The sequence below is a fragment of the Hyla sarda genome, chromosome 6 (assembly GCF_029499605.1).
Source record: "Hyla sarda isolate aHylSar1 chromosome 6, aHylSar1.hap1, whole genome shotgun sequence".
Classification (NCBI taxonomy): Eukaryota; Metazoa; Chordata; class Amphibia; order Anura; family Hylidae; genus Hyla; species Hyla sarda.
The window spans coordinates 280,109,463-280,136,440 of NC_079194.1; the positions used below are offsets into that span (position 1 = coordinate 280,109,463).

At 42.2% G+C, this 26,978-nt stretch overlaps 1 protein-coding gene across 1 annotated transcript in view; it reads right to left on the minus strand.

The window, feature by feature from the left end:
• CNIH2 (cornichon family AMPA receptor auxiliary protein 2) overlaps nucleotides 1–25,550 on the minus strand; it is a 195,845-nt gene extending 170,295 nt beyond the window's left edge. Inside the window, exon 1 of the mRNA XM_056527474.1 lies at nucleotides 24,774–25,550. Within this exon, the coding sequence (XP_056383449.1) occupies nucleotides 24,774–24,854 (81 nt within the window). The 5' untranslated portion in view covers nucleotides 24,855–25,550. The remainder of the gene's footprint in view (nucleotides 1–24,773) is intronic.
• Between the last annotated feature and the right edge of the window lie 1,428 nt (nucleotides 25,551–26,978).

The window sequence follows — 26,978 nt, forward strand, 5'->3', positions numbered from 1 at the left end:
GTTCCATAAATTCACAGTCCTCACGGTAAAGAAGGCGTGTCGCCCCTTGAGACTAAACTTTTTTTTCTCCAGACGGAGGGAGTGCCCCCTCGTCCTTTGGGGGGGTTTAACCTGGAACAGTTTTTCTCCATATTTTTTGTATGGGCCATTAATATACTTATATACGTTTATCATATCCCCCCTTAAACGTCTCTTCTCAAGACTAAACAATTGTAACTCCTTTAATCGCTCCTCATAGCTAAGATGTTCCATGCCCCATATTAGTTTAGTCGCGCGTCTCTGCACCCTTTCCAACTCCGCAGTGTCCCTTTTATGGACAGGTGACCAAAACTGAACAGCATATTCCAGGTGAGGCCGTACCAATGCTTTATAAAGGGGGAGTATTATGTCCCTGTCCCTTGAGTCCATGCCTCTTTTGATACATGACAATATCCTGCCGGCTTTGGAAGCAGCAGCCTGACATTGCATGCTATTCTGTAGTCTGTGATCTACAAGTACACCCAGATCCTTCTCTACCAGTGACTCTGACAGTTTAATCCCCCCTAAGACATACGATGCATGCAGGTTATTAGTACCCAGATGCATAACTTTACATTTATCCACATTGAACCTCATTTGCCAAGTGGATGCCCAGACACTTAGTCTATCCAAGTCATCTTGTAACCTATACACATCCTCTATAGACTGTACCGTGCTACAAAGCTTGGTGTCATCTGCAAAGATAGAAACAGAGCTGTTAATACCATCCTCTATATCATTGATAAATAAATTAAACAACAGCGGGCCCAGTACTGAACCTTGGGGTACACCACTAATAACCGGGGACCAATCAGAGTACGAATCATTGACCACCACTCTCTGGGTACGATCCATGAGCCAGTGTTCAATCCAGTTACAAACTAAAATTTCCAAACCCAAAGACCTTAACTTACCTGTCAGACGTCTATGAGGGACAGTATCAAACGCTTTGGCAAAATCCAGAAACACTATATCCACAGCCATTCCTCTGTCAAGGCTTCTACTCACCTCTTCATAAAAGCAAATTAGATTGGTTTGACAACTTCTATCCTTAGTAAACCCATGCTGGCTATCACTTATAATACAATTATCCCCTATGTATTCCTGTATGTAATCCCTTATAAGTCCTTCAAACAATTTACCCACAATGCACGTTAAACTTACCGGTCTATAGTTTCCTGGGGAAGACCTAGAGCCCTTCTTGAAGATTGGCACCACATTCGCCTTGCGCCAGTCCCTTGGCACAATACCAGACACCAGAGAATCTCTAAATATCATGAACAGGGGTACAGATATTACTGAACTTACCTCTCTAAGAACTCTTGGGTGTAGTCCATCCGGTCCTGGGGATTTGCTTACATTTATATCACTTAACTTACCTTGTACCATCTCTACATTAAGCCAGTTCAGTACATTATATGATGTGTTACCAGCACTGACCTGGCCAATGTCAGCTCCTTCTTCCATAGTGTATACAGAACTAAAGAACCCATTCAGTAGCTCCGCCTTCTCTTGATCGCCTGTGACAACCTCCCCATTATCATTATTAAGGGGTCCTACATGCTCTGTCCTTGGTTTTTTTGCATTTATATATCTAAAAAAATATTTAGGATTAGTTTTGCTTTCTTTGGCCACCTGTCTCTCATTTTGATTTTTTGCTGTTTTTATTACATTTTTACAGATTTTATTAAGCTCCTTGTACTGTTTAAATGTTATCGCTGACCCATCAGATTTGTATTTTTTGAAGGCTATTTTTTTGCTGTTTATTGCTCTTTTAACCTCATGTGTCAGCCATGTAGGATTTAGTTTCAATCGTTTATATTTGTTCCCCTTTGGTATATATTTAGCTGTATAGTTATTTAGAGTTAATTTAAAGATGTCCCATTTACCTTCTGTATCAGTATTTGACAACACCTCCCCCCAGTCTATGTCCTGTAGTGCAGCCCTCAGCCCAGGGAAATTTGCCTTTTTAAAGTTATATGTTTTTGCCTTCCCCGCCTGTCTTTGTTTTCTACATTTTAAGTCAAAAGTAACTATATTGTGGTCGCTATTCCCAAGGTTTTCCCGCACAGTTACATTACCAACCAGCTCTGCGTTGTTGGAAATGATCAGATCCAACAAGGCATCACTTCTTGTTGGGTCCTCCACAAACTGGCCCATAAAATTATCCTGCAATAAATTTAGGAATTGTCGCCCCTTTGTAGTTTTAGCCAACCCCGGACCCCAATCTATATCTGGATAGTTAAAATCTCCCATTATTACCACTGTACCTGCCCGGGCGGCCCTCTCTATTTGTTTATGAAGCCGAACTTCTATCTCTTCAGTGATATTAGGGGGTCTGTAGATTACCCCAAATATTATTTTTTCAGTATTTCCCTCCTTTTGTAATTCTACCCACAATGATTCCACATCCTCAGAATCATCACACACTATGGCATCGTTCACACTGACTTTCATACCACTTCTTACATACAGACAGACTCCACCACCTTTTCTGTTCATTCTATCCTTGCGAAACAATGTAAACCCCTGCAGATTGACAGCCCAGTCATGCGAGGAGTCCAGCCATGTCTCAGTGACCCCAACTATATCAATATGTTCCTCCAGTATCAAGGCCTCAAGCTCCCCCATTTTATTTGCTAGGCTTCTGGCATTTGTGAACATACACTTTACATTTCCATCCTTTATGTTATTGGGGTTAATGGGATTCAAGGGTGTAAGTTTTATTTTCCTATGAAGCCTATTCCTATTAACTATTCTAACCCCTCCCTCCGCTCCACCCCCAGGTACATTTATAATTCCCACCTCTCTATCTACACTATCTTCCCCCTCTTTGCTGTAGGTTCCCTCCCCCCAAGTCCCTAGTTTAAACACTCCTCCACCCTTCTAGCCATCTTCTCCCCAAGCAAAGCTGCACCCTCCCCATTGAGGTGCAGCCCGTCCCTACGGTAGAGCCGGTAACCGACAGCGAAGTCAGCCCAGTTCTCCATGAACCCAAACCCTTCCTTCCTACACCAGCTTCTGAGCCACTTGTTTACCTCCCTGATCTCCCGCTGCCTCTCTGGTGCGGCTCGTGGTACTGGTAGTATTTCAGAAAAGACTACCTTGGAGGTCCTTGCCTTAAGCTTGCGGCCTAAGTCCCTGAAATCATTTTTAAGGACACTCCACCTACCTCTTACTTTGTCATTGGTGCCAATATGTACCATGACTGCTGGGTCCTCTCCAGCCCCGCCCAACAACCTGTCAACCCGATCCGCGATGTGCCGAACTCGTGCGCCAGGCAGACAGCACACTGTTCGGCGATCCCGGTCTTTGTGACAGATTGCCCTGTCTGTCCCCCTAATAATTGAGTCCCCCACCACTAGTACCTGTCTGGCCTGCCCTGTACTCCTCCCTCCCTCCTTACTGGAGCAGACACCCCCCTGGCGGTCAGAGGCGGTATCCTGCTGCAGTTCTGCTAGCTCTGTAATGGCATCCCCCTCATCTGCCAAGCGGGCAAACTTGTTGGGGTGTGCCAGTTCAGGACTAGCCTCCCTGACACTTTTTCCCCTACCCCTCTTTCTAACTGTAACCCAGCTAACTGCCTGACTGTCCTGCAACTCCGTCCCACTCTCCTCCCCCACCTCTATTCCCGAGAGTGCCTGCTCAGTGAGCAGGAGACTCCTCTCCATGTTGTTAATGCTTCTCATTGTTGCCAGTCGCCCCTCTAGATGCAGGATCTGGGCTTCCAAACGGACAACTAGCACACATCTCGCACAACAATATGCACCCTCAAACTGTTGTTCAAGGATTGCATACATTGAACAGGATGTACATTGGACTGCATTTTCCAACATGGAGGCCATCTAATTATGGGGATTTCACAAAAAAACAGACAGTCAAAATGACACTTAAAATTTTTTGTAGACCTTGTGGGTTCAAAAATGAAAACTCACAGCGATCTCAACCTCCTGCTTTCAAACTCCAGTTTTTGAAACTCCTCTTTCACGCCCCCTCTTACACAGCAACACTCAAAAAGAGCAAGTTTCAATTCTGTACCTTCTTTTATTCTTCGTCACTGAAAAGTGTCACCAAGGTCCTGTCACCAAGGGGCACGCTACCCGCAAATATCCCCGGCCCCTATCCTTAGAATGCCAGGATGCATATAAGGATTTTAATTTATTTACACCCTGTTTAACCTTTTGTGTTGTCGTTTTTTTAACCTCTATAAAAAGTAAGTCTGGAAGTCACCTGTTACGCTGTCACCAAATCAGAATGATGGAGAATGGAGCTGTTTGCAAAGAGCCGTACAACCAATCAGCGCGTATGTCTCCATGGCAACTGCTTTCCCGGACTTTCAATAAAACAGGCTTAAATCTATCTTTCTAGTGTGACTTCATGCTTGGTTCCAGAACTGAAATCACAGGAACTACGGCTGATGTCTCCTATACACTGTAAAGCTTGTGTGTGCATAGTATATTAACATAGGGATATTATAAAAAGCTCTGGTTATATGTACATGGTAACATATATCATATGTAGAAAAAAGCTCTCTGTGTGTGTGTATATATATATATATATATATATATATATATATATATATATATCATATAGAGGTAGTGCACTAAGGTTTTGCGTATTTTTAGACTTCTAGTATACAGTATGTATAAAAAAAAGCTCTGTATACTTGAATATGGTAACATTTATATCTATATTTAAAGAAAAAGCTCTGGTTGTGTGTATATGGTAGCATTTATATCACGTAGAGAACTAGAGAGCTTGGTTATATAAATAATTATAGTAATAATTGTACCTTGTATACAACTATAGAAGGCTGGTTATATCTACATAATACAATTTGTCTGACACAAAGAACTAGAGTGTTCTTCTTTAATATGTTTATCCCTTTAAAGGTGAACTTTGAACCATAGAATAGGGCATAAGTGTCTGATCACAGGGCCTCAGGCCACTGGGACTCCCACGATCTCCCGCCCAGTACCCCGGTAATCCGCATAATAGAGCAATCTCTGCCCCGTGGCGGATTTCTGTCAACCACAAACCGAAGCTGGGGTCAACACGCCCCCTCCATATATCTCTATGGGAGAATCGGAGATACATGATCCCGGCTGCTCCAAAGCCTAGCACAGCCGGCGTTCTGGACATAAATGTCCAGAACACTGGGGTGCCGGGCCAGAGATCGAGGGGGTCCCCATGAGCAGACCCCTCATGATCAAATATCTTGTCCCCTATGTTGTGGATAGGGGATAAGATGTCTTGTACTGAAGTTCCCCTTCCCTTCCCACACAATTTTCATTCTTTTTTTCCTTATAAGGAATACAGCATAAGGACTTTTCATTTTTTATTAGAAAAATTGGAACCCAAATATGCAGAGAGATTACAATAACATTTGTATCTTGTATAGAAATAGAGAGCACTGGTTATATATACAAGATAACATCTGTATCACATAAGGAACAAGATAGCTCTGGTTTTATATATATATATATATATATATATATATATATATTTTTTTTATTTTTTATTTTTTTTTTTACACACACACATGATAACATCTGTATCACATAAGGAACAAGAAAGATCTGGTTGTACACTGCTCAGAAAAATAAAGGGAACACTAAGATAACACATCCTAGATCTGAATGAATGAACTCATCATATGAAATACTTTCGTCTTCACATAGTTGAATGTGCTGACAACAAAATCACACAAAAATTATCAATGGAAATCAAATTTATGAACCCATGGAGGTCTGGATATGGAGTCACACTCAAAATCAAAGTGGAAAACCCCACTACAGGCTGATCCAACTTTATGTAATGTCCTTAATACAAGTCAAAATGAGGCTCTGTAGTGTGTGTGGCCTCCACGTGCCCGTATGACCTCCCTACAATGCCTGGGCATGCTCCTGATGAGGTGGCAGATGGTCTCCTAAGGAATGTCCTCCCAGACTTGGACTAAAGCATCCGCCAACTCCTGGACAGTCAGTGGTGCAACGTGGTGTTGGTGGCTGGAGCGAGACATGATGTCCCAGATGTGCTCAATCGGATTAAGGTCTGGGGAACGGGCGGCCAGTCCATAGCATTAATGTCTTCCTCTTGCAGGAACTGCTGACATACTCCTGCCACATGAGGTCTAGCATTGTCTTGCATTAGGAGGAACCCAGGGCAAACCGCACCAGCATATGGTCTCACATATGGTCTGAGGATCTCATCTCGGTACCTAATGGCAGTCAGGATACCTCTGGCAAGCACATGGAGGGCTGTGCGGCGCCCCAAAGAAATGCCACCCCACACCATTACTGACCCACCGCCAAACCAGTCATGCTGGAGGATGTTGCAGGCAGCAGAACGTTTTCCACGGTGTCTCCAGACTCTGTCACATCTGTCACATGTGATTAGTGTGAACCTGCTTTCATCTGTGAAGAGCACAGGGCACCAGTGGTGAATTTGCCAATCTTGGTGTTTTCTGACAAATGCCAAACATCCTGCAAGGTGTTGGGCTGTAAGCACAACCCCCACCTGTGGATGTCGGGATCTCATACCACCCTCATGGAGTCTGTTTCTGACCATTTGAGTGGACACATGCACATTTGTGGCCTGCTGGAGGTCATTTTGCAGGGCTCTGGCAGTGCTCCTCCTGCTCCTCCTTGCACAAAGGCGGAGGTAGCGGTCCTGCTGCTGGGTTGTTGCCCTCCTATGGCCTCCTCCACCTCTCCTGATGTACTGGCCTGGTAGCGCCTCCATGCTGACAGACACAGCAAACCTTCTTGCCACAGCTCGCATTGATGTGCCATCCTGGATGAGCTGCACTACCTGAGCCACTTGTGTGGGTTGCAGACTCCGTCTCATGCTACCACTAGAATGAAAGCACAACCAGAATTTAAAAGTGACCAAAACATCAGCCAGGAAGCATAGGAACTGAGAAGTGGTCTGTGGTCACCACCTGCAGAACCACTCCTTTATTGGGGGTGTCTTGCTAATTGTCTATAATTTCCACCTGTTGTCTGTTCCATTTGCACAACAGCATGTGAAATTGATTGTCAATCAGTGTTGCTTCCTGAGTGGACAGTGCGATTTCACAGAAGTGTCATTGACTTGGAGTTACATTGTGTTGTTTAAGTGTTCCCTTTATTTTTTTTGAGCAGTGTATATAGATTATGGTAACATACATATCTTATATAGAACTACGTTCCTCTGATTGTATGTATAATAATATTGCTACTATATACAGAAATAACTCTTCTATCTCATATAGAACTACACAGGGCTAGAGGTTTCCGGTTATACGCTTACTGTATGTCACATACAGAACTAGAGAGCTCTGCTTTTTTCTCAATTGTTACCTTCTTATCACATAAAGAACTAGAGAAGTTTGTTTACAGGCGTATATTTATTATAGAGAACTAGAAAGGCTATATATATACAGACGTGGACAAAATTGTCAGTACCCTTCCATTAAAGAGTACCTCGCATGAGATTTTTACATTTTATAATCCTTCCGGTTCACTGCCCCCATGATAAACCACCCCCTGCCTTTATTTTTATTATTTTTTTGTTTTCTACCTTTATATTACTCTGTATTTTCTGGGTTTACCCAGCAGGCTTGACATCATCTGAAGCCATGCAGGGGAGAACTTCCTCCCTTACTCTGCTACACACAGCCCAGAGCAGTTCAGTGTGAGATGAGCTATGATTGTCTGAAGCTGCACACACCCCCTTCAGCACTCCATGCTGCATTTCCTGATTTTGGACTTCTGCCAGGCGAGCAGGAGTCCAAGGTCTGTGCAAAAGATGAGGGAAAATGTGCTCTGGACAAGTAGGGAGACACCTAGTGGCAGCTCTTTTAAACTCAAATAAAATATAGAAAGTGGAACGCCCACCCAAAAAATTTCCATCAAAACATGCCGGTGCTAGGACCGCTTGCAAATGTGTCATCCCCATAAACGGCAATGCATTTCAGAGCAGATTCCGCAAAAAGAATTGACATGTCAATTCTTTCTACGGAGGCCAGAATCTGCATTTCCACAGCAGATGTTTCAACCAATTCCGCCGTTTGCTCGGTGCAGTAGAATCCCATTGAACTTCCTCCATGCCTCACAGTAGGTATAGTATTCTTTTTTTTTGTATGTGCTTTTATGTCTGAGAACACAGCAAATTTGACTTGACAAATCTGTCCAATGAACAAGCCGCAAAGCTTCTTGGAGAATGTCCTTTGAACAGATGAGACAAAACTGGAGCTTTTTGGCAAGTCACATCAGCTCTGTATTCACAGATGCAAAAAAAAAAAAACTACAAAGAAAAGAATAGCGTTCCTACTGTGAAGCATGGAGGAGGCTTGGGTATGTTTTGGAGCTTTGCTGCATCTGGCACAGGGTGTCTTGAATCTTGACTCTGTACAGGATACAATGAAATCTCATCTCAAATCAAGGCATGAGGAGTGGGCCAAGATACCTGCAGTGTGGAGAAGGCACCTTCACACATGAGACAGCTGGAGCAGGATCTTATGAGGAGTGGGCCAAGATACCTGCAGTGTGGAGAAGGCACCTTCACACCTGAGACATCTGGAGAAGGATCTTATGAGGAGTGGGTAAAGACACCCGGAGTCTAGAGAAGACACCTTCACACCTGAGACATCTGGAGCAGGATCTTATGAGGAGTGGGCCAAGATACCTGCAGTCTAGAGAAGACACCTTCACACATGAGACAGCTGGAGCAGGATCTTATGAGGAGTGGGCCAAGATACCTGCAGTCTGGAGAAGACACCTTTACACCTGAGACAGCAGGAGAAGGATCTTATGAGGAGTGAGCCAAGATACCTGCAGTCTAGAGAAGACACCTTCACTCCTGAGACAGCTGGAGCAGGATGTTATGAGGAGTGGGCCAAGATACCTGCAGTCTGGAGAAGACACCTTCACCCCTGAGACAGCTGGAGCAGGATCTTATGAGGAGTGGGCCAAGATACCTGCAGTCTGGAGAAGACACCTTCACCCCTGAGACAGCTGGAGCAGGATCTTATGAGGAGTGGGCCAAGATACCTGCAGTCTAGAGAAGACATCTTCACACCTGAGACAGCTGGAGCAGGATCTTATGAGGAGTGAGCCAAGATACCTGCAGTCTGGGCCAAGATACCTGCAGTCTGGAGAAGACACCTTTACACCTGAGACAGCAGGAGAAGGATCTTATGAGGAGTGAGCCAATATACCTGCAGTCTGGAGAAGACACCTTCACAACTGAGACATCTGGAGCAGGATCCTATGAGGAGTGGAGCCAAGATACCTGCAGTCTGGAGAAGACACCTTCACAACTAAGACAGCTGGAGCAGGATCTTATGAGGAGTCCCCCAATCACACATCCTATACCCTATCATAGGGGGTAGTGGCGGAGTACCCCTTTTAATTTAGGGGACCATCATTTTTGTCCAGGACAGTTTCATTATTTTGCCTGTTGAACCACAATATAAAAGCAATGTCTGATCTAATCAGTTAACTTTCAGTACATTTTTATTTATTACTTTATTCATTTGTCAGTTTTAAGTTATTTCAATGAGCATTGTGGGTTTTTCTGTCTTTAGGGAAAGGGAACCAACAATTTTGTCCACGTTTGTATAAACTTACCATTCAATCTGCTCTGCTTCCCTATTGTTGGATGCCGCAGATTTGACATAATTGTTATGATGGAATGTACATCCTATAGAAAGTTTAATACACAGCTATGATTTAGATCAGCGACGTGTCCGCAATGCCGCGGCTTTTTCCAGTGATACATTTTTACTAAGATTACAAATAAAGCATGAAATGTAAATCTACTGGAGCTGCTCTGCTTTTTCTGGCATACCTTGCTATAAAATGCTTATCAGCATCATACTGACACTAACATTTCTAATACATTATAATACAGGGGTGTTTCTGTTTATTCTACCAGCAATGAAAAACTATAAAACATAAAAAAATAAACAGTCAGAATTGTAGTTTTTATGTTGATTCCACCTCCTACAAAATTAAATAGAAAGTAATTAAAGAGCTATATGTACCCCAAAATAATACCAACGAAAACCTCAACTCAACCTGCAGAATTCAAGCCCTCACACATCTCTTTGGCAGAAAAATAAAAATAAAAAAAGGTATGAGTCCCGGAATATAGTGGCATAAACAAATTATTTTGCAATAAAGACATAAGAAGCAGCACTTGCGATGGAATGTGAAGAATATAAGTTTTACAGCAGTGATTGTAAATTCTCTGGAGCTGTTGTACAAATGTGTGACTTGCTACTTCATTCGGAGGTGAAACTTGGGTCCCTATTCCAAGATCATGGGGAATCCCAGTGGGTAGCGGATGTTTTAATTTGGAATACCTTTAACCCCTTAAATGGGAATGTCAGATCAAAAAACTTTTTATATGTTGTTACTGATGAAAATTAAAGATGGTTGTAATATGGTTGTTTACATTTTTTGAATATTTTATAAAGAAAACAGCTCCTGAAATCCCACTATTAGGGGTCCCCATACCTACTGAGACACTAAAACCAGTCCTGCAGCAGAATCAGCATGTCCATGGGTCACTGACAAGAGATGAGTCATGGACAAGGATGTATGATCAGACACACCAATCACCTCCCACCACCACAAGGAGGGACACACCCCCTCCCACCACACACCAATCACCTCCCACCACCACAAGGGAGGGACACACCCCCTCCCACCACACACCAATCACCTCCCACCACCACAAGGGAGGGACACACCCCCTCCCACCACACACCAATCACCTCCCACCACCACAAGGGAGGGACTCACCCCCTCCCACCACCACAAGCGAGGGACACACCCCCTCCCACCACACACCAATCACCTCCCACCACCACAAGGGAGGGACACACCCCCTCCCACCACACACCAATTCCCTCCCACCACCACAAGGGAGGGACAAACCCCCTACCACCACACACCAATCACCTCCCACCACCACAAGGGAGGGACACACCCCCTCCCATCACACACCAATCACCTCCCACCACCACAAGGGAGGGACACACCCCCTCACACCAATCACCTCCCACCACCACAAGGGAGGGACACACCCCCTCCCACCACACACCAATCACCTCCCACCACCACAAGGGAGGGACACACCCCCTCCCACCACACACCAATCACCTCCCACCACCAAAAGGGAGGGACTCACCCCCTCCCACCACACACCAATCACCTCCCACCACCACAAGGGAGGGACACCCCCCCTCCCACCACACACCAATCACCTCCCACCACAGAGGACACACCCTCTTCCCCTTAGAGGATTTCTAATACTGTGAGCTAATGAAAATAGGTATTTTTATAATAAAAAATAGGTGATACAAGCATAATAGGTGATAGAGATGGGCATGGTCAGGATGAGGTACTTTTTTTTTGTGGTATCTGACAGGTAAACTTTTAATGTATGCCCTTGTACATTAAAGTCCTGCAAAACACATTCCTGCAAAACACATTCCAGAAACTTAGGGTAGCTGAAAGGGACACCTGTGGCGCAGGGTCCTGGTCAGCTGTTAGGGTGAAGGTAAGTCTCTTACCTGCCCCCTAGCCATCCGGTCGGTGCTCCAATGCTGCAGAAAGCCATGGCAGGCCGTAGCAATGGAACGCCCATAACACTGATCAGTGCTGTGCTATGTCACAGCATTGTTTAGTGTATGCAATCTAAAGATTGCATGTAATAGTACAAAAAATAATAAAATAAAGTCTTAAATAAATGTTAATAAATGTGAATAAGCCCGTTCCCTAATAAAAGTTTAAATCACCCCCTTTTCCCATTTTTAACCCCTTAAGGACCAAGGACGTACCGGTACGTCCTTGGTCCTGCTCTTCTGATATAACGCGGGGTTACACAGTAACCCCGCGTCATATCATGGCGGACCCGGCGTCATAGTGAAGCCGGGACCCGCCTCTAATAGCGCGCAGCGCCGATCGCGGCGCCGCGCGCTATTAACCCTTTAGCCGCGCGCTCAAAGCTGAGCCGCGCGGCTAAAAGTGAAAGTTCCCGGCTAGCTCAGTCGGGCTGTTCGGGATAGCCGCGGCTAATCGCGGCATCCCGAACAGCTGACAGGACAGCGGGAGGGCCCCTACCTGCCTCCTCGCTGTCCGATCGCCGAATGACTGCTCAGTGCCTGAGATCCAGGCATGAGCAGTCATCCGGCAGAATCGTTGATCACTGGTTTCTTATGAGAAACCAGTGATCAACATAGAAGATCAGTGTGTGCAGTGTTATAGGTCCCTATGGGACCTATAACACTGCAAAAAAAAAGTGAAAAAAAAAAGTGAATAAAGATCATTTAACTCCTCCCCTATTAAAAGTTTGAATCACCCCCCTTTTCCAATAAAAAAAAAAACACAGTGTAAATAAAAATAAAAATAAACATATGTGGTATCACCGCGTGCGGAAATGTCCGAATTATAAAAATATATCATTAATTAAACCGCTCGGTCAATGGTGTGCGCGCAAACAAATTCCAAAGTCCAAAATAGTGCATTTTTGGTCACTTTTTATATCATTTAAAAATGAATAAAAAGTGATCAATAAGTCCTATCAATGCAAAAATGGTACCGTTAAAAACTTCAGATCACGGCGCAAAAAATGAGCCCTCATACCGCCCCATACACGGAAAAATAAAAAAGTTATAGGGGTCAGAAGATGACAATTTTAAACGTATTAATTTTCCTGCATGTAGTTATGATTTTTTCCAGAAGTCCGACAAAATCAAACCTATATAAGTAGGGTATCATTTTAATCGTATGGACCTACAGAATACATATCAGGTGTCATTTTTACCGAAAAATGTACTACGTAGAAACGGAAGCCCCCAAAAGTTACAAAACAGCGTTTTTTTTTCAATTTTGTCGCACAATGATTTTTTTTCCCGCTTCACCATAGATTTTTGGGCAAAATGACTGACGTCATTACAAAGTAGAATTGGTGGCGCAAAAAATAAGCCATCATATGGATTTTTAGGTGTAAATTTGAAAGAGTTATGATTTTTTAAAGGCAAGGAGCAAAAAACGAAAATGCAAAAACGGAAAAACCTCCGGTCCTTAAGGGGTTAAAATAAATAATGTAAACAAAACTAAATCTAAACATATGTGGAATCGCCGTATGCAAAACTATTAAATTACAACTTTTATTTAAACTGTATGGTCAATGGTGTAAACATTAAAAAAAAATATCAAAGTCCAGAATTGAGTAATTTTGGTCACTTCATATACAAGAAAAAATCATAAAAAGCAAACAAAAAGTCACATTAAAACAAATATAGTATAAATAAAAACTACAGACCACGGTGTGAAAAATGAGCCCTCAAATAGCCCCATATACAGAAAAATGAAAAAACTATAGGGGTCAGAAAATGACAATTTTAAGCATTATAATTTTTTGTACAAAAAGTTATCATTTTTTTTAAAGTAGTAAAATAAAACAAAACCTATATAAGTTGGGTATTGATGCAATCGTATAGACCTACAGAATAAAGATAACGGCCCTGATTTACTATTGTAAACCTGATCTTTTTTGACGGGTTGTGCACCAGAATTTGGAACATTGCACTAGAATTTCTGTTTCCACCAGAATAGGAGTTAGAAAACCCGAGACAGGGGTGTGGCTTCGTAGTAAAAAGGGGGTGTGGTTGCCAAAAAGCGGGTGTGTCTCCAAAATTTTCAAAAAATCCCAACATATTTACTAAGGTTTCCACAGAAAATGTGGTCGATTTGAGCTCTGGAAAATCCCACAGATCAGAGCATGTGTAAAAAGAAATCTAAATGCATGAAAAGTGCAAAATGTAGGGAAACATTAGTAAATACTGTGGAAAAATATCTGTTTGAAAAAAAAAACACAAAAGAAAACTTTCCTTGTGGGTTTTTTCCTCGGTATTTACCATTGTATTTTGTATTTTGCAATTTTTACACATGCTCTGAGATGTCAGGTTTTCCAGACCTCAAATCCACCACATTTTAGGTTGGAAACATTAGTAAATTTGTAGATTTCTTTAACCCCTTAACGACGCAGGACGTATATTTACGTCCTGCGCCGGCTCCCGCGATATGAAGCATCATATCGCATCGGTCCCGGCGCTCATCAACGGCCGGGACCCGCGGCTAATACCACACATCGCTGATCGCGGCGATGTGCGGTATTAACCCTTTAGAAGCGGCGGTGAAAGCTGACCGCCGCTTCTAAAGCGAAAGTGAAAGTGACTCGGCTGCTCAGTCGGGCTGTTCGGGACCACTGCGGTGAAATCGCGGCGTTCCGACCAGCTGACCGGACACCGGGAGGGCCCTTACCTGCCTCCTCAGTGTCCAATCGACGAATGACTGCTCCGTGCCTGAGATCCAGGCAGGAGCAGTCAGGCGCCGATAATGCTGATCACAGGCGTGTTAATACACGCCTGTGATCTGTGTAAAAGATCAGTGTGTGCAGTGTTATAGGTCCCTATGGGACCTATAACACTGCAAAACAAATGTAAAAATAAGTGTTAATAAAGGTCATTTAACCCCTTCCCTAATAAAAGTTTGAATCACCCCGCTTTTCCCATAAAAAAAATAAAACAGTGTAAAAATTTTTTAAAATAAACATATGTGGTATCGCCGCGTGCGTAAATGTCCGAACTATAAAAATATATCATTAATTAAACCGCACGGTCAATGGCGTACGCGCAAAAAAATTCCAAAGTCCAAAAAAGCGTATTTTGGTCACTTTTTATACCATTAAAAAATTAATAAAAAGTGATCAAAAAGTCCGATCAAAACAAAAATCATACCGATAAAAACTTCAGATCACGGCGCAAAAAATGAGTCCTCATACCGCCCTGTACGTGGAAAAATAAAAAAGTTATAGGGGTCAGAATATGACATTTTTAAACGTATAAATTTTCCTGCATGTAGTTATGAATTTTTCCAGAAGTGCGAAAAAAATCAAACCTATATAAGGCTGGGTCCACACTACGTTTTGTCCCATACGGGAGCGCATACGGCAGGAGGGAGCTAAAACCTCGCGCTCCCGTATGTGACCGTATGCGCTCCCGTATGCCATTCACTTCAATGAGCCGACCGGAGTGAAACGTTCGGTCCGGTCGGCTCATTTTTGCGCCGTATGCGCTTTTACAACCGGACCTAAAACCGTGGTTGACCACAGTTTTAGGTCCGGTTGTAAAAGCGCATACGGCGCAAAAATGAGCCGACCGGACCGAACGTTTCACTCCGGTCGGCTCATTGAAATGAATGACATACGGGAGCGCATACGGTAACATACGGGAGCGCGAGCTTTTAGCTCCCCCCTGCCGTATGCGCTCCCGTATGGGACAAAACGTAGTGTGGACCCAGCCTAAGTAGGGTATCATTTTAACCGTATGGACCTACAGAATAATGATAAGGTGTAATTTTTACCAAAATATGCACTGCGTAGAAACGGATGCCCCCAAAAGTTACAAAATGGCGTTTTTTCTTCGATTTTGTCGCACAATGATTTTTTTTCCCGTTTCGCCGTGCATTTTTGGGTAAAATGACTGATGTCACTGCAAAGTACAATTGGCAACGCAAAAAATAAGTCATAATATGGATTTTTAGGTGGAAAATTGAACGGGTTATAATTTTTAAAAGGTAAGGAGGAAAAAACGAAAGTGCAAAAACGGAAAAACCCTGAGTCCTTAACCCCTTAAGGACACAGGACGTAAATGTACGTCCTGGTGAGGTGGTACTTAACGCACCAGGACGTACATTTACGTCCTAAGCATAACCGCGGGCATCGGAGCGATGCCCGTGTCATGCGCGGCTGATCCCGGCTGCTGATCGCAGCCAGGGACCCGCCGGCAATGGCCGACGCCCGCGATCTCGCGGGCGTCCGCCATTAACCCCTCAGGTGCCGGGATCAATACAGATCCCGGCATCTGCGGGAGTTCGCGATTAAAATGAACGATCGGATCGCCCGCAGCGCTGCTGCGGGGATCCGATCATTCATAACGCCGCACGGAGGTCCCCTCACCTTCCTCCGTGCGGCTCCCGGCGTCTCCTGCTCTGGTCTGTGATCGAGCAGACCAGAGCAGGAGATGACCGATAATACTGATCTGTTCTATGTCCTATACATAGAACAGATCAGTATTAGCAATCATGGTATTGCTATGAATAGTCCCCTATGGGGACTATTCAAGTGTAAAAAAAAATGTAAAAAAATGTAAAAGTAAAAGTAAAAAAAAAGTGAAAAATCCCCTCCCCCAATAAAAAAGTAAAACGTCCGTTTTTTCCTATTTTACCCCCAAAAAGCGTAAAAAACATTTTTTATAGACATATTTGGTATCGCCGCGTGCGTAAATGTCCGAACTATTAAAATAAAATGTTAATGATCCCGTACGGTGAACGGCGTGAACGAAAAAAAATTAAAAAAGTCCAAAATTCCTACTTTTTTAATACATTTTATTAAAAAAAAAATTATAAAAAATGTATTAAAAGTTTTTTATATACAAATGTGGTATCAAAAAAAAGTACAGATCATGGCGCAAAAAATGAGCCCCCATACCGCCGCTTATACGGAAAAATAAAAAAGTTATAGGTCATCAAAATAAAGGGATTATAAACGTACTAATTTGGTTAAAAAGTTTGTGATTTTTTTTAAGCGCAACAATAATATAAAAGTATATAATAATGGGTATCATTTTAATCGTATTGACCCTCAGAATAAAGAACACATGTCATTTTTACCAGAAATTGTACGGCGTGAAAACAAAACCTTCCAAAATTAGCAAAATTGCGTTTTTCGTTTTAATTTCCCCACAAAAATAGTGTTTTTTGGTTGCGCCATACATTTTATGATATAATGAGTTATGTCATTACAAAGGAAAACTGGTCGCGCAAAAAACAAGCCCTCATACTAGTCTGTGGATGAAAATATAAAAGAGTTATGATTTTTAGAAGGCGAGGAGGAAAAAATGAAAACGTAAAAATGAAATTGTCTGAGTCCTTAAGGCCAAAATGGGCTGAGTCCTTAAGGGGTTAAGGGGTTAAAGGGGTACTCCGGTGAAAACCTTTTTTTTTTTTTTTTTAAATCAACTGGTGCCAGAAAGTTAAACAGATTTGTAAATTACTTCTATTAAAAAATCTTAATCCTTCCTGTACTTATTAGCTGCAGAATACTACAGCGGAAATTCTTTTCTTTTTGAAACACAGAGCTCTCTGCTGACATCATGACCACAGTGCTCTCTGCTGACACCTGCTGTCCATTTTAGGAACTGTCCAGAGCAGTGTATGTTTGCTATGGGGATTTCCTTTTACCCTGGACAGTTCCTAAAAATGGACAGAGATGTCAGGAGAGAGCACTGTGCTCATGATGTCAGCAGACAGCTCTGTGTTTCAAAGGGAAAATAATTTCCACTGTAGTATTCAGCAGCTAATAAGTACAGGAAGGATTAAGATTTTTTAATAGAAGTAATTTACAAACCTGTTTAACTTTCTGGCACCAGTTGATTTAAATAAAAAAAAGAAAAAGAAAACATTTTTTTTTACCGGAGTACCCCTTTAACAAATGTAGGGTTTTTCCCTGATGGTCACACCCCTTTGAAGGGTTTTCTGAGTAAAGTGGTGTGTTAGTAGGGTTTTTTGGATTTTTTGTAGGAAATTCTGGTGCACAACACATGCGACATAAAAAATCCTAGAAAATCTACTCAGAAAAGCCGTAGTAAATGAGGCTCAATGTGCCATTTATTTTGAAAAGTGCACTGTGTAGAAACAGAATCCCCCAAAAGTTGCAAAATGGCTGGAGTTTATTTATTTATTTATTTTGTTTAATCCTACAAAAAATTTTTTATTTTTTTTTGCTTTTACCCTATATTTTGTAGTAAAATGAGTAACGTCATTACAAAGTACAACTGGAGGAACTTGTAGAGAGAAATGTCCAGCGCGGTAATACGTGGAATAAAACTTTCTTTATTAGGAATTACGGAACATCGATACACAGGACGTACAAAGTAATATGGCTATTAAAAGGCGAGGAGGAAAAAACGAAAGTGTAAAAATGAACAATTCCTGCGTCCCCAAGGGGTTAATTTGGTAGCAGAGTGGCCAACCCTTGTGACCACAACAGAACCTAATATGGACACCTGCTAAGTTCACTGGGGGAGATTTATCAAAACCTGTGCAGAGGAAAAGCTGCTGAGTTGCCCATAGCAACCAATCAGATCGCTTCTTTCATTTCTCACAGGCCTCTTTTTAAAAATGAAAGAAGCGATCTGATTGGTTGCTAGGGGCAACTCAGCAGCTTTTCCTCTGCACAGGTTTTGATAAATCTCCCCCACTGCGTTTTGCACATGAGAATTGTTAATAATTTGAGCTGAACAAAAAGATTGTATTGATTCCCGTACATTGAATGTCAGCCCAGACTTGTATAACTCTGGTTTCCAGGCTCCGTAATACAAAAAACGTCATTTCAAGCAATTTACACGGGAAATTGCGACAGTGTCCTTTTATTTAGATGAAAGCAATTCTTAGGCCTTTTAAAAGAAAGCTTTTCTATAGACACCTACTGTGCGTTACTTACAGCAGCAGTGAATGGAAATTGGTCGGCAAGACCTTCGCATCAGTATATTAGTCACAGTGTTAGACTATGTTGTTAACTTTTTCGCAGTGCTGTATTTTTTTTGTTTTTTATTAAAACTACTCATATTGAAAAATCTGCCCACACATCTTATTTAAAGGGGTACTCCACTCCCCGGCGTTCGTAACATTTTGTTCCGCTCGCTTGCAGGGGGCGGCGGGGTCGTGACATCAAGTCCACGCCCCCCTCGTGACATCACGCTACACACCCTCAATGAAAGTCTATGGGAGGGGACGTGGCGGCCGCCACACCCCCTCCCATAGACTCTCATTGAGATGTCATGGCGTGATGTCACGACCCTGCCACCCGCACCCTGTGTTCTAAATGAACGCTGGGTGCTGAACAGAGATCACGGGGATCCCAGCAGCGGGACCCCCGCAATCAGAAATCTTATCCTCTATCCTTTTTATAGAAGATAAGATGTCAAGGGGCGGAGTACCCCTTTAACTCTATGGGAGAAAAACAACTAGGGACAGATTGTATCAGTATTGGACCCGTCACCATTTTTTTTCACTAAATATATATCCAAAGGTGAAATTTTCACCAGATGTTGGTAACAACATACATACGAAGACACCAAAACAAGAAAGCTCAGAAATTTAGTTGTATGTAAAAATGTGAAATGACACAGGAAAAAAATGTCTGGAACACATGAAGAATGGAAGGTGCAAAAAGGCATGGAAATCCAAGACAATAGCTGAAATCTATCAGTAATGAAAAAGTAATCCAGCCTCTTGTCAGTGCAAATTGTTATCATCTGGTTCAGTCCCAACTAAAGGCTACAAAAAGGTCTCAATGCCAAGGTGTCACACAAGACACATCTCATGATGGGTAAAAGCTAAGAGTTGTCTCAGGACCTTCCCAACATAACAATGGCGTTGGTTACAGGTGCATTTCTAAGCTTCAGAATGTTTCAGTGAGCCCTGTTGGAGGCCATAAGATAGAAGTGGAAAGACAATGGGCCTCATTTACCAAGAGTGGAGTGTAGCTATCTTTGTGGGTTTTTGTTTCCGACAGGTATTTTTCCATGGTATTTACTATTGTATCTTGTATTTGTTTTGCTTTTTTTGTTTTTTTACACATGCTCTAAGCTGCCAGGTTTTCCAGAGCTGAAATCCACCACATTTAATGTAAAAACATTTGTAGGTTTCTTTAGAAAATGTGGTTTTTTTTAAGGACATGCCCCTTTTTCCTGATGGCCACACCATTTTTGTAGTTTTTTATTTTTTGTAAATTGGGGGATTAAAAGTTTTGCTCCTTTCCCTACATTTTTTTTTTTTTTTTTTACAACTGCTCTAAGCTGTTGTGTTTTACAGAGGGACCTTAATAGATTTTTCAAAACTGTCGGGGATACGCCCCTTCTCCAGTGACCATGCCCCTTTACCGTCGGCACGCTAGTACAGTGGAGAGTTAGTAGGGTATTATTTTTCTTTTTTTTGTCAGAAATTCTGGCGCATGACACATGTCCTACAAAATCTATTTGGAAAAGCCTTAGTAAATGAGGCCCATTCATTTGGAAGATCCAATGAAATACTGAGAGAATATGCTGTGGTCTATGCTGCACCCTAAAAACCAGTGACGTTTGGAGGTGGGAACATCATGGTATGAGGTTGCTTTTCAGCAAATGGTACTGGAAAACTCCATATTATTGAAGGAAGAATGAATGGACAAATTTACCGAGGCTTGACAAAAATATGCTGCCATCTACCAGGATGATGAAGATGAAACACGGGGGCAGACATTTCAGGAAGACAATGATCCCAACACGCATCACCAAGAAAACTCTTAAATGGTTTCAAAGAAAGAAAATAAAGCTGCTAGAATGGCCCGGCCTATCACCTGACTTAAATCACATTGAAAATCTATGATAAAGAACTGAAGATCGTGATACATAGAAGAGGCCCGCAGAACCTTCAAGATTTAAAGACTGTGTGAAAGAATGGGCCAAAATCCCTCCAGATCAATGCATGCCACTAGTTTCTCCATACAGGAGGCATTTTGAAGCTGTCATGACCAACAAAGGCTTTCGTACAAAGTATTAAATATCAGTAAGCATGTTCAATACTTTTTCCCTGTGTCTTTTCACAATATTAGACAATTTCTGACCTTTTTTGTTTTTGTTTTTTGGTACATTCAAAAAGTAGGTAGTTACATTTGTGATGAGCCCTGTATTACCCTATGGCAGTGTTTCCCAACTAGCGTGCCCCCGGCTGTTGCAAAACTACAACTCCCAACATGCCCAGACAGCATATGACATATTCCAAAGAATACGGTTGTTTTATAAACATAAATAGTAACAATAAAAACAATAATTTTTGTAAAACAATGGCCCTCATTTACTATTCTAAACCCGGGTTTTTTTGGCGCATCTTTGTCTGCAACATGTCGCAGACATCGTGCGCCAGTCTGCGACACGATGCAACATTTTTTCCCGACGGACCCGATGTGGATTCTCCCAAACCCGAAAAGGGGGCGTAACCCGACATTTCTGAGCTTTCCCACGTATTTATAAGGGTTTCCAACCCGAATTTGTTGAATTGTTGTGGATTTTTTCCCGACAATTCAGAGGAGTTGGAAACCAAAACCAACAAAACCCACGTACGACAAACAGGATGCGACATAATAATAAATACCAGGGGAAAAAAGCAGTCGGGTAAGAAAGCAAGATAGACTTACAACCCGATTTTGTAAGTAAATGAGGGCCAATGTGTCTGCATTTCCTCGATTCGACTAAAAACGACACAAAAAATTAGCAAAAATATATATATATCATTAATGCAGGAGGTAGATACAAATGGAAAAGTATGGAGGAGACAAGGAACCGAGAGGAAGTCACAGACAGAAAGTAGAATGACAAGAAGACAATAGGAGCGGAGGAGAGGTACGGCTACGGCAGACGTATAAGACACAATGGAAGGGGCTGATGCGCTGGATCTGTACTGTACATAAGGCACGCTTACTTCTCTGGGTACCACTTTATAAACATATGCAGTTTCCATGGATACGAGATCAGTCTCCAAAGCAACAGAGAGAAGCAGAAACATAAAGGATGAACACATGGGGGAGGGTGGGGGCTTAGAAAATGTGGCACACACAATTATACACACATTGTGATACAATATATATATATATATATATATATATATATATATATATGTAGATTCATAGAAAAGCAAACGCAAATGCATATATTTTGCAAAAAAAAAATACGCAGAATAAAAGGTACAGTAAATTACAAGTTTGGCACAATCTGAGACAAATCCGTATAACAATGGGATCGGCTACACAAAAGGAACCCCGTCCTATCCTCATCACTACAGATCGAGGCCACGGAACACATCATAGTAAAGGATTTTCTGCCTAATAAAAACCATAGCCTTACAGACGGAAGCCACAATATATAGAGATTATATATTTATATATATATATATATATATATATATATATATATACATGCACACAACATCAGCTGTTGTACAGTCAAGGCAATAGAGAATCCCACAGTATAATTCCAGAACCCATAGATGGATTTTGTTATTTCATCACACCCAGATTTTAGTATTATGTTCTAGTTCCATTTATAAGTTCTATATAAGGGGATTTATTCTGATGGCCATATTCGGAGTCGGGCAGGGGTATTTTGGCATCGGCCTCATAAGAGGGCTTTTTCTTTTATTTTTTATTTATTTTTTTCGCCTTCTTCTGGATCAACACAGTAGGGTTATGGGATGGACTTGACTGACTTGTCTTTTTTTTTTTCTTCAAACCATCAAACTATATATATATATATATATATATATATATATATATATATATATATATATCCGTTCTGTGCGGACACTATGTATCCGCATGTAATAGCCTGTCTGTGTCATGTCCTGTAGGGGACCATGTTCTTGCAACCATAGGCACTGTGTTTTTTGTTAACATCTGTTCACACTAAGAGAAAGTTAGCTAGACGTCAAGCAGCTCGGTTACATCTGTTTTACACCTAAGTGCATAGAGTGGTGGTCTCCAAACTGTGGACCTCCAGCTGTTGGCTTTACAGGCATGCTGGGAGTTTTAGTTTTTCAACAGCTGGAGGCACACAGTTTGGAGAGCACCGGCATAGGGTATAAAGAGTGAATCTCTTTATAACTAAATACATTTAAAAAAAACATGTCGGATAGATCTGTTTTATACCTAAGTGCATAGAGTGGTGGTCTCCAAACTGTGGACCACCAGCTGTTGCAAAACTAGAACTCCCAGCATGCCCAGACAGCACCAGGCTGTTCAGGTATGCCGGGAGTTGTTGTTTTGCAACAGCTGGAGGCGTGCTGTGTGGAAAACACTGGCATAGAGCAGTGATCTCAAAACTGTGGACCTTCAGCTGTTGCAAAACTACAACTCCCAGCATGCCCGGACAGCCTGCGGCTGTCCGGGCATGCTGGGAGTTGTAGTTTTGCAACAGCTGGAGGCTCACAGTTTGGAGACCACTGGTATAGGGTATAAAGAGTGAATCTCTTAAAAACCAGCTCGGTTAGATCTGGTTTATCCCTAAGTGCACAGAGCGGTGGTCTCCAAACTGTGTACCTTCAGCTGTTGGCTGTCCGGGCATGCTGAGAGTTGTAGTTTTGCAACAGATGGAGTCGTGCTGTTTGGAAAACTCTGGCATAGAGCAGTGATCTCAAAACAGCGTTCCTCCAGCTGCTGCAAAACTACAACTCCGAGCATGCCCAGACAGCACACGGCTGTCCAGGTATGCTGGGAGTTGTAGTTTTGCAACAGCTGGAGGCGCGCTGTTTGGAAAACACTAGCATAGAGCAGTGATCTCCAAACTATGGACCTTCAGCTGTTGCAAAACTACAACTCCCAGCATGCCGGGACAGCCTGCGGCTGTCCGGGCATGCTGGGAGTTGTAATTTTGCAACAGCTGGAGGCTCACAGTTTGGAGACCACTGGTATAGGGTATAAAGAGTGAATCTCTTAAAAACCAGCTCGGTTAGATCTGTTTTATCCCTAAGTGCACAGAGCGGTGGTCTCCAAACTGTGTACCTCCAGCCGTTGGCTGTCCGGGCATTCTGAGAGTTGTAGTTTTGCAACAGCTGGAGGCCCACAGTTTGGAGACCATTGACCATAGGGTATAAAGAGTGAATTGATTCTACACAAAGTGAACGACTCTCATGTTAAACCTGGCAAATCGATCCTGCCATGTGTAACAAGACTAAAAGGGAAAGGACTGGAGAGAAGCGACACAGTGTAAATGACTTGCTGGAGCAGAGGAACAGCTGTGACTTGGGCAGTGAACTGTATAGTTGTGAATATAGTGACACCTGAGACCTGCGCACACACAAATATATATATATATATATATATATAAATATATATATATATACATATCTGCAAACAAAGGGCAAGAGCCATGCTGCTTTTGACTGATCCTGAACTATTCCCTGATCAAGTACATTGTTCCCATCCTGTGCTGCCCATTGCCATAGGCCTGTTGTGCTCTTTCTGCAGCGTTTCCCAACCGAGGTGCCTCCAGCTGTTGCAAAACTACAACTCCCTGATCAAGTGCATTGTTCCCATCCCGTGCTGCCCATTGCCATAGGCCTGTTGTGCTCTTTCTGCAGCGTTTCCCAACCGAGGTGCCTCCAGCTGTTGCAAAACTACAACTCCCTTATCAAGTGCATTGTTCCCATCCCGTGCTGCCCATTGCCATAGGCCTGTTGTGCTCTTTCTGCAGCGTTTCCCAACCGAGGTGCCTCCAGCTGTTGCAAAACTTCAACTCCCTGATCAAGTGCATTGTTCCCATCCTGCGCTGCCCATTGCCATAGGCCTGTTGTGCTCATTGTGCAGTGATTTCCAACCGGGGTGCCTCCAGCTGTTGCAAAACTACAACTCCCAGCATGCCTGGACAGCCGAAGGCTGTCCGGGCATGCTGGGAGTTGTAGTTTTGCAACAGCTGGGGGCACTCCAATTGGGAAACACTGGCCTACATTCATAGTACTTTTTCCGAATCCTCCTTATTCTCTTGCTTTTTTACTACCACTCTCTACTCCCCATATCCCTCCACCCTTATTAGCGGACCCCCTGAACTTGTGACATCCCCCCCCCCGCCCCCCAACAATAAGACCCCTAGCAATAGATAAACTCACATGCCAGATGATGAAAAAGATGAGAGAAGCACAGAGGACCAGAGTCAGCATGTAACAGAAGGCTGCAAAGGTAAACGCCATGGCTGGCGGAAAAGCTGCAGGAAGCAGGACTGTTCTGGGCTGTAACAGACTACCAAGAAATATTACTTCCCCCCAATAGGTCCGCCAAAGGGGGACTTCAGGAGAATTCCTTGAAATAGTCACGGGGTGGCAAGGTACCCTTTTTTTAGTCAATGAGCTGAGCACTTACACACTGCTAGGCAGACACTTTGACTCAGTCCCAGCCAAGGTGATAGCAAGCTTAGGAAGTTCCAGTCCCAGTCTAGGACAGGTGACGTGACAGCAGGTGATGGACTTGGCCTGGTCCAGGGGGTCTTCTTAAATCTGGTTAATTCTCAATGTGGGGAGAACTATCTTCTCCTCTCCGCCATGTATTTCTCATTGTGTGGGTGTGTGGCACTGGACTTGGAAGTAGACATCAATGTATCTTCATGTGTGGATGTGCGCTAGTTGTCTTTGCTGAGTCCTTCCTCCTCTTTGCGTTCGGTCGCTGCCTGTCACAAAGTCCCTGTCACCTCTTTGCTGGTCTCCTGTTCTTCTGTGTGTGCTGAGGCTCTTTGTTCTGTACCCCTGTCTGTGCTGGTGGGCAGTGGGGGGCACGCCACCTAGGATGTCAGCGCACACATACACATCTTCAGCACTCTCGTCCTGGTGGAGCACTCTTATTCTTCCTTGCTGCTCAGTCTCTAATACCTTGGACTCCTCGTCTTTCCTGCTTCGCTTCTCCCTCCCTCTCAAGTTCATTCTCTACCTCCTTCTCTCTGTCACACCTCCTCCCTTGCTCTCCAATTCCCTCTTTCTCTTCCATCAAATTCCTATTCTCTTTTCCAATAAATAGCAATTCTATCTATCTCATCTCTATCTATCTATCTCATATCTATCTATTTATCTATTTCATATCAATCTATCTATCTATCCATTTCATATCTATCTATCTATCTCATATCTATCTCATATCTATCTATCTATCTCATATCTATCTATCTATCTCATATGTATCTATCTATCTATCTATCCATTTCATATCTATCATCTACCTATCTATCTGTCTATTTCATATCTATCTATCTATCTATCTATCTCATATCTATCTATCTACCTATCTATTTCATATCTATCTATCTATCTATCTATCTATCTATCTATCTCATATCTATCTATCTCATATCTATCTATCTACCTATCTATCTATTTCATATCTATCTATCTATTTCATATCTATCTATCTATCTCATATCTATTTATCTATTTCATATCTATCTATCTATCATCTATCCATTTCATATCTATCTATCTATCTATCTCATATCTAGACAAAGAATCTCATATCTATCTATCTCATATCTATCTATGTATCTCATATCTATCTATCTATCTCATATCTATCTATCTCATATCTTTCTCATATCTATCTATCTCGTATCTATCTATCTATCTATCTATCTCATATCTATCTATCTATCTATCTCATATCTATCATCTACCTATCTATCTGTCTATTTCATATCTATCTATCTATCTATTTCATATCTATCTATCTATTTCATATCTATCTATCTCATATCTATCTATTTATCTATCTATCTCATATCTATCTATCTCATATCTATCTATCTCATATCTATCTATCTATCTATCTCATATCTATCTATCTATCTCATATCTATCTATCTATCTATCTATCTATCTCATATCTATCTATCTATCTTTCTCATATCTATCTATCTTATATCTATCTATCTATCTCATCTGTCTATCTTTATTTCCATCTATCATCTATCTGTCTATTTTACTTTCTATGGGGGACATTTATCAATGTTGGTGTAAGTTAGTAAATATTTTACCCCTGTTTGCTCAGTTGCTCAAAATTTATCAAAAAGGTGGCAAGGACTTTTAGGACATAGGACAATTATAGGAACCAGTGATCTGCAGAGATTGGTTTAAGCTTTGTGCTTTGGCATCTGACACTTTTGTACCACGCCCTTTTAGGTGGTGTAGATTTGCGCAAAAAAAACACTTCTAAATTTAAATTGCGTAAGTAATAGATACAGCTCCACTGCAAAAAAGTGGGATACAGTGCACCAAACAGTAGACAATTTTTAAAGATGTTCTACCAAAAATTGCGCAAAAAATGCAAAGACATTT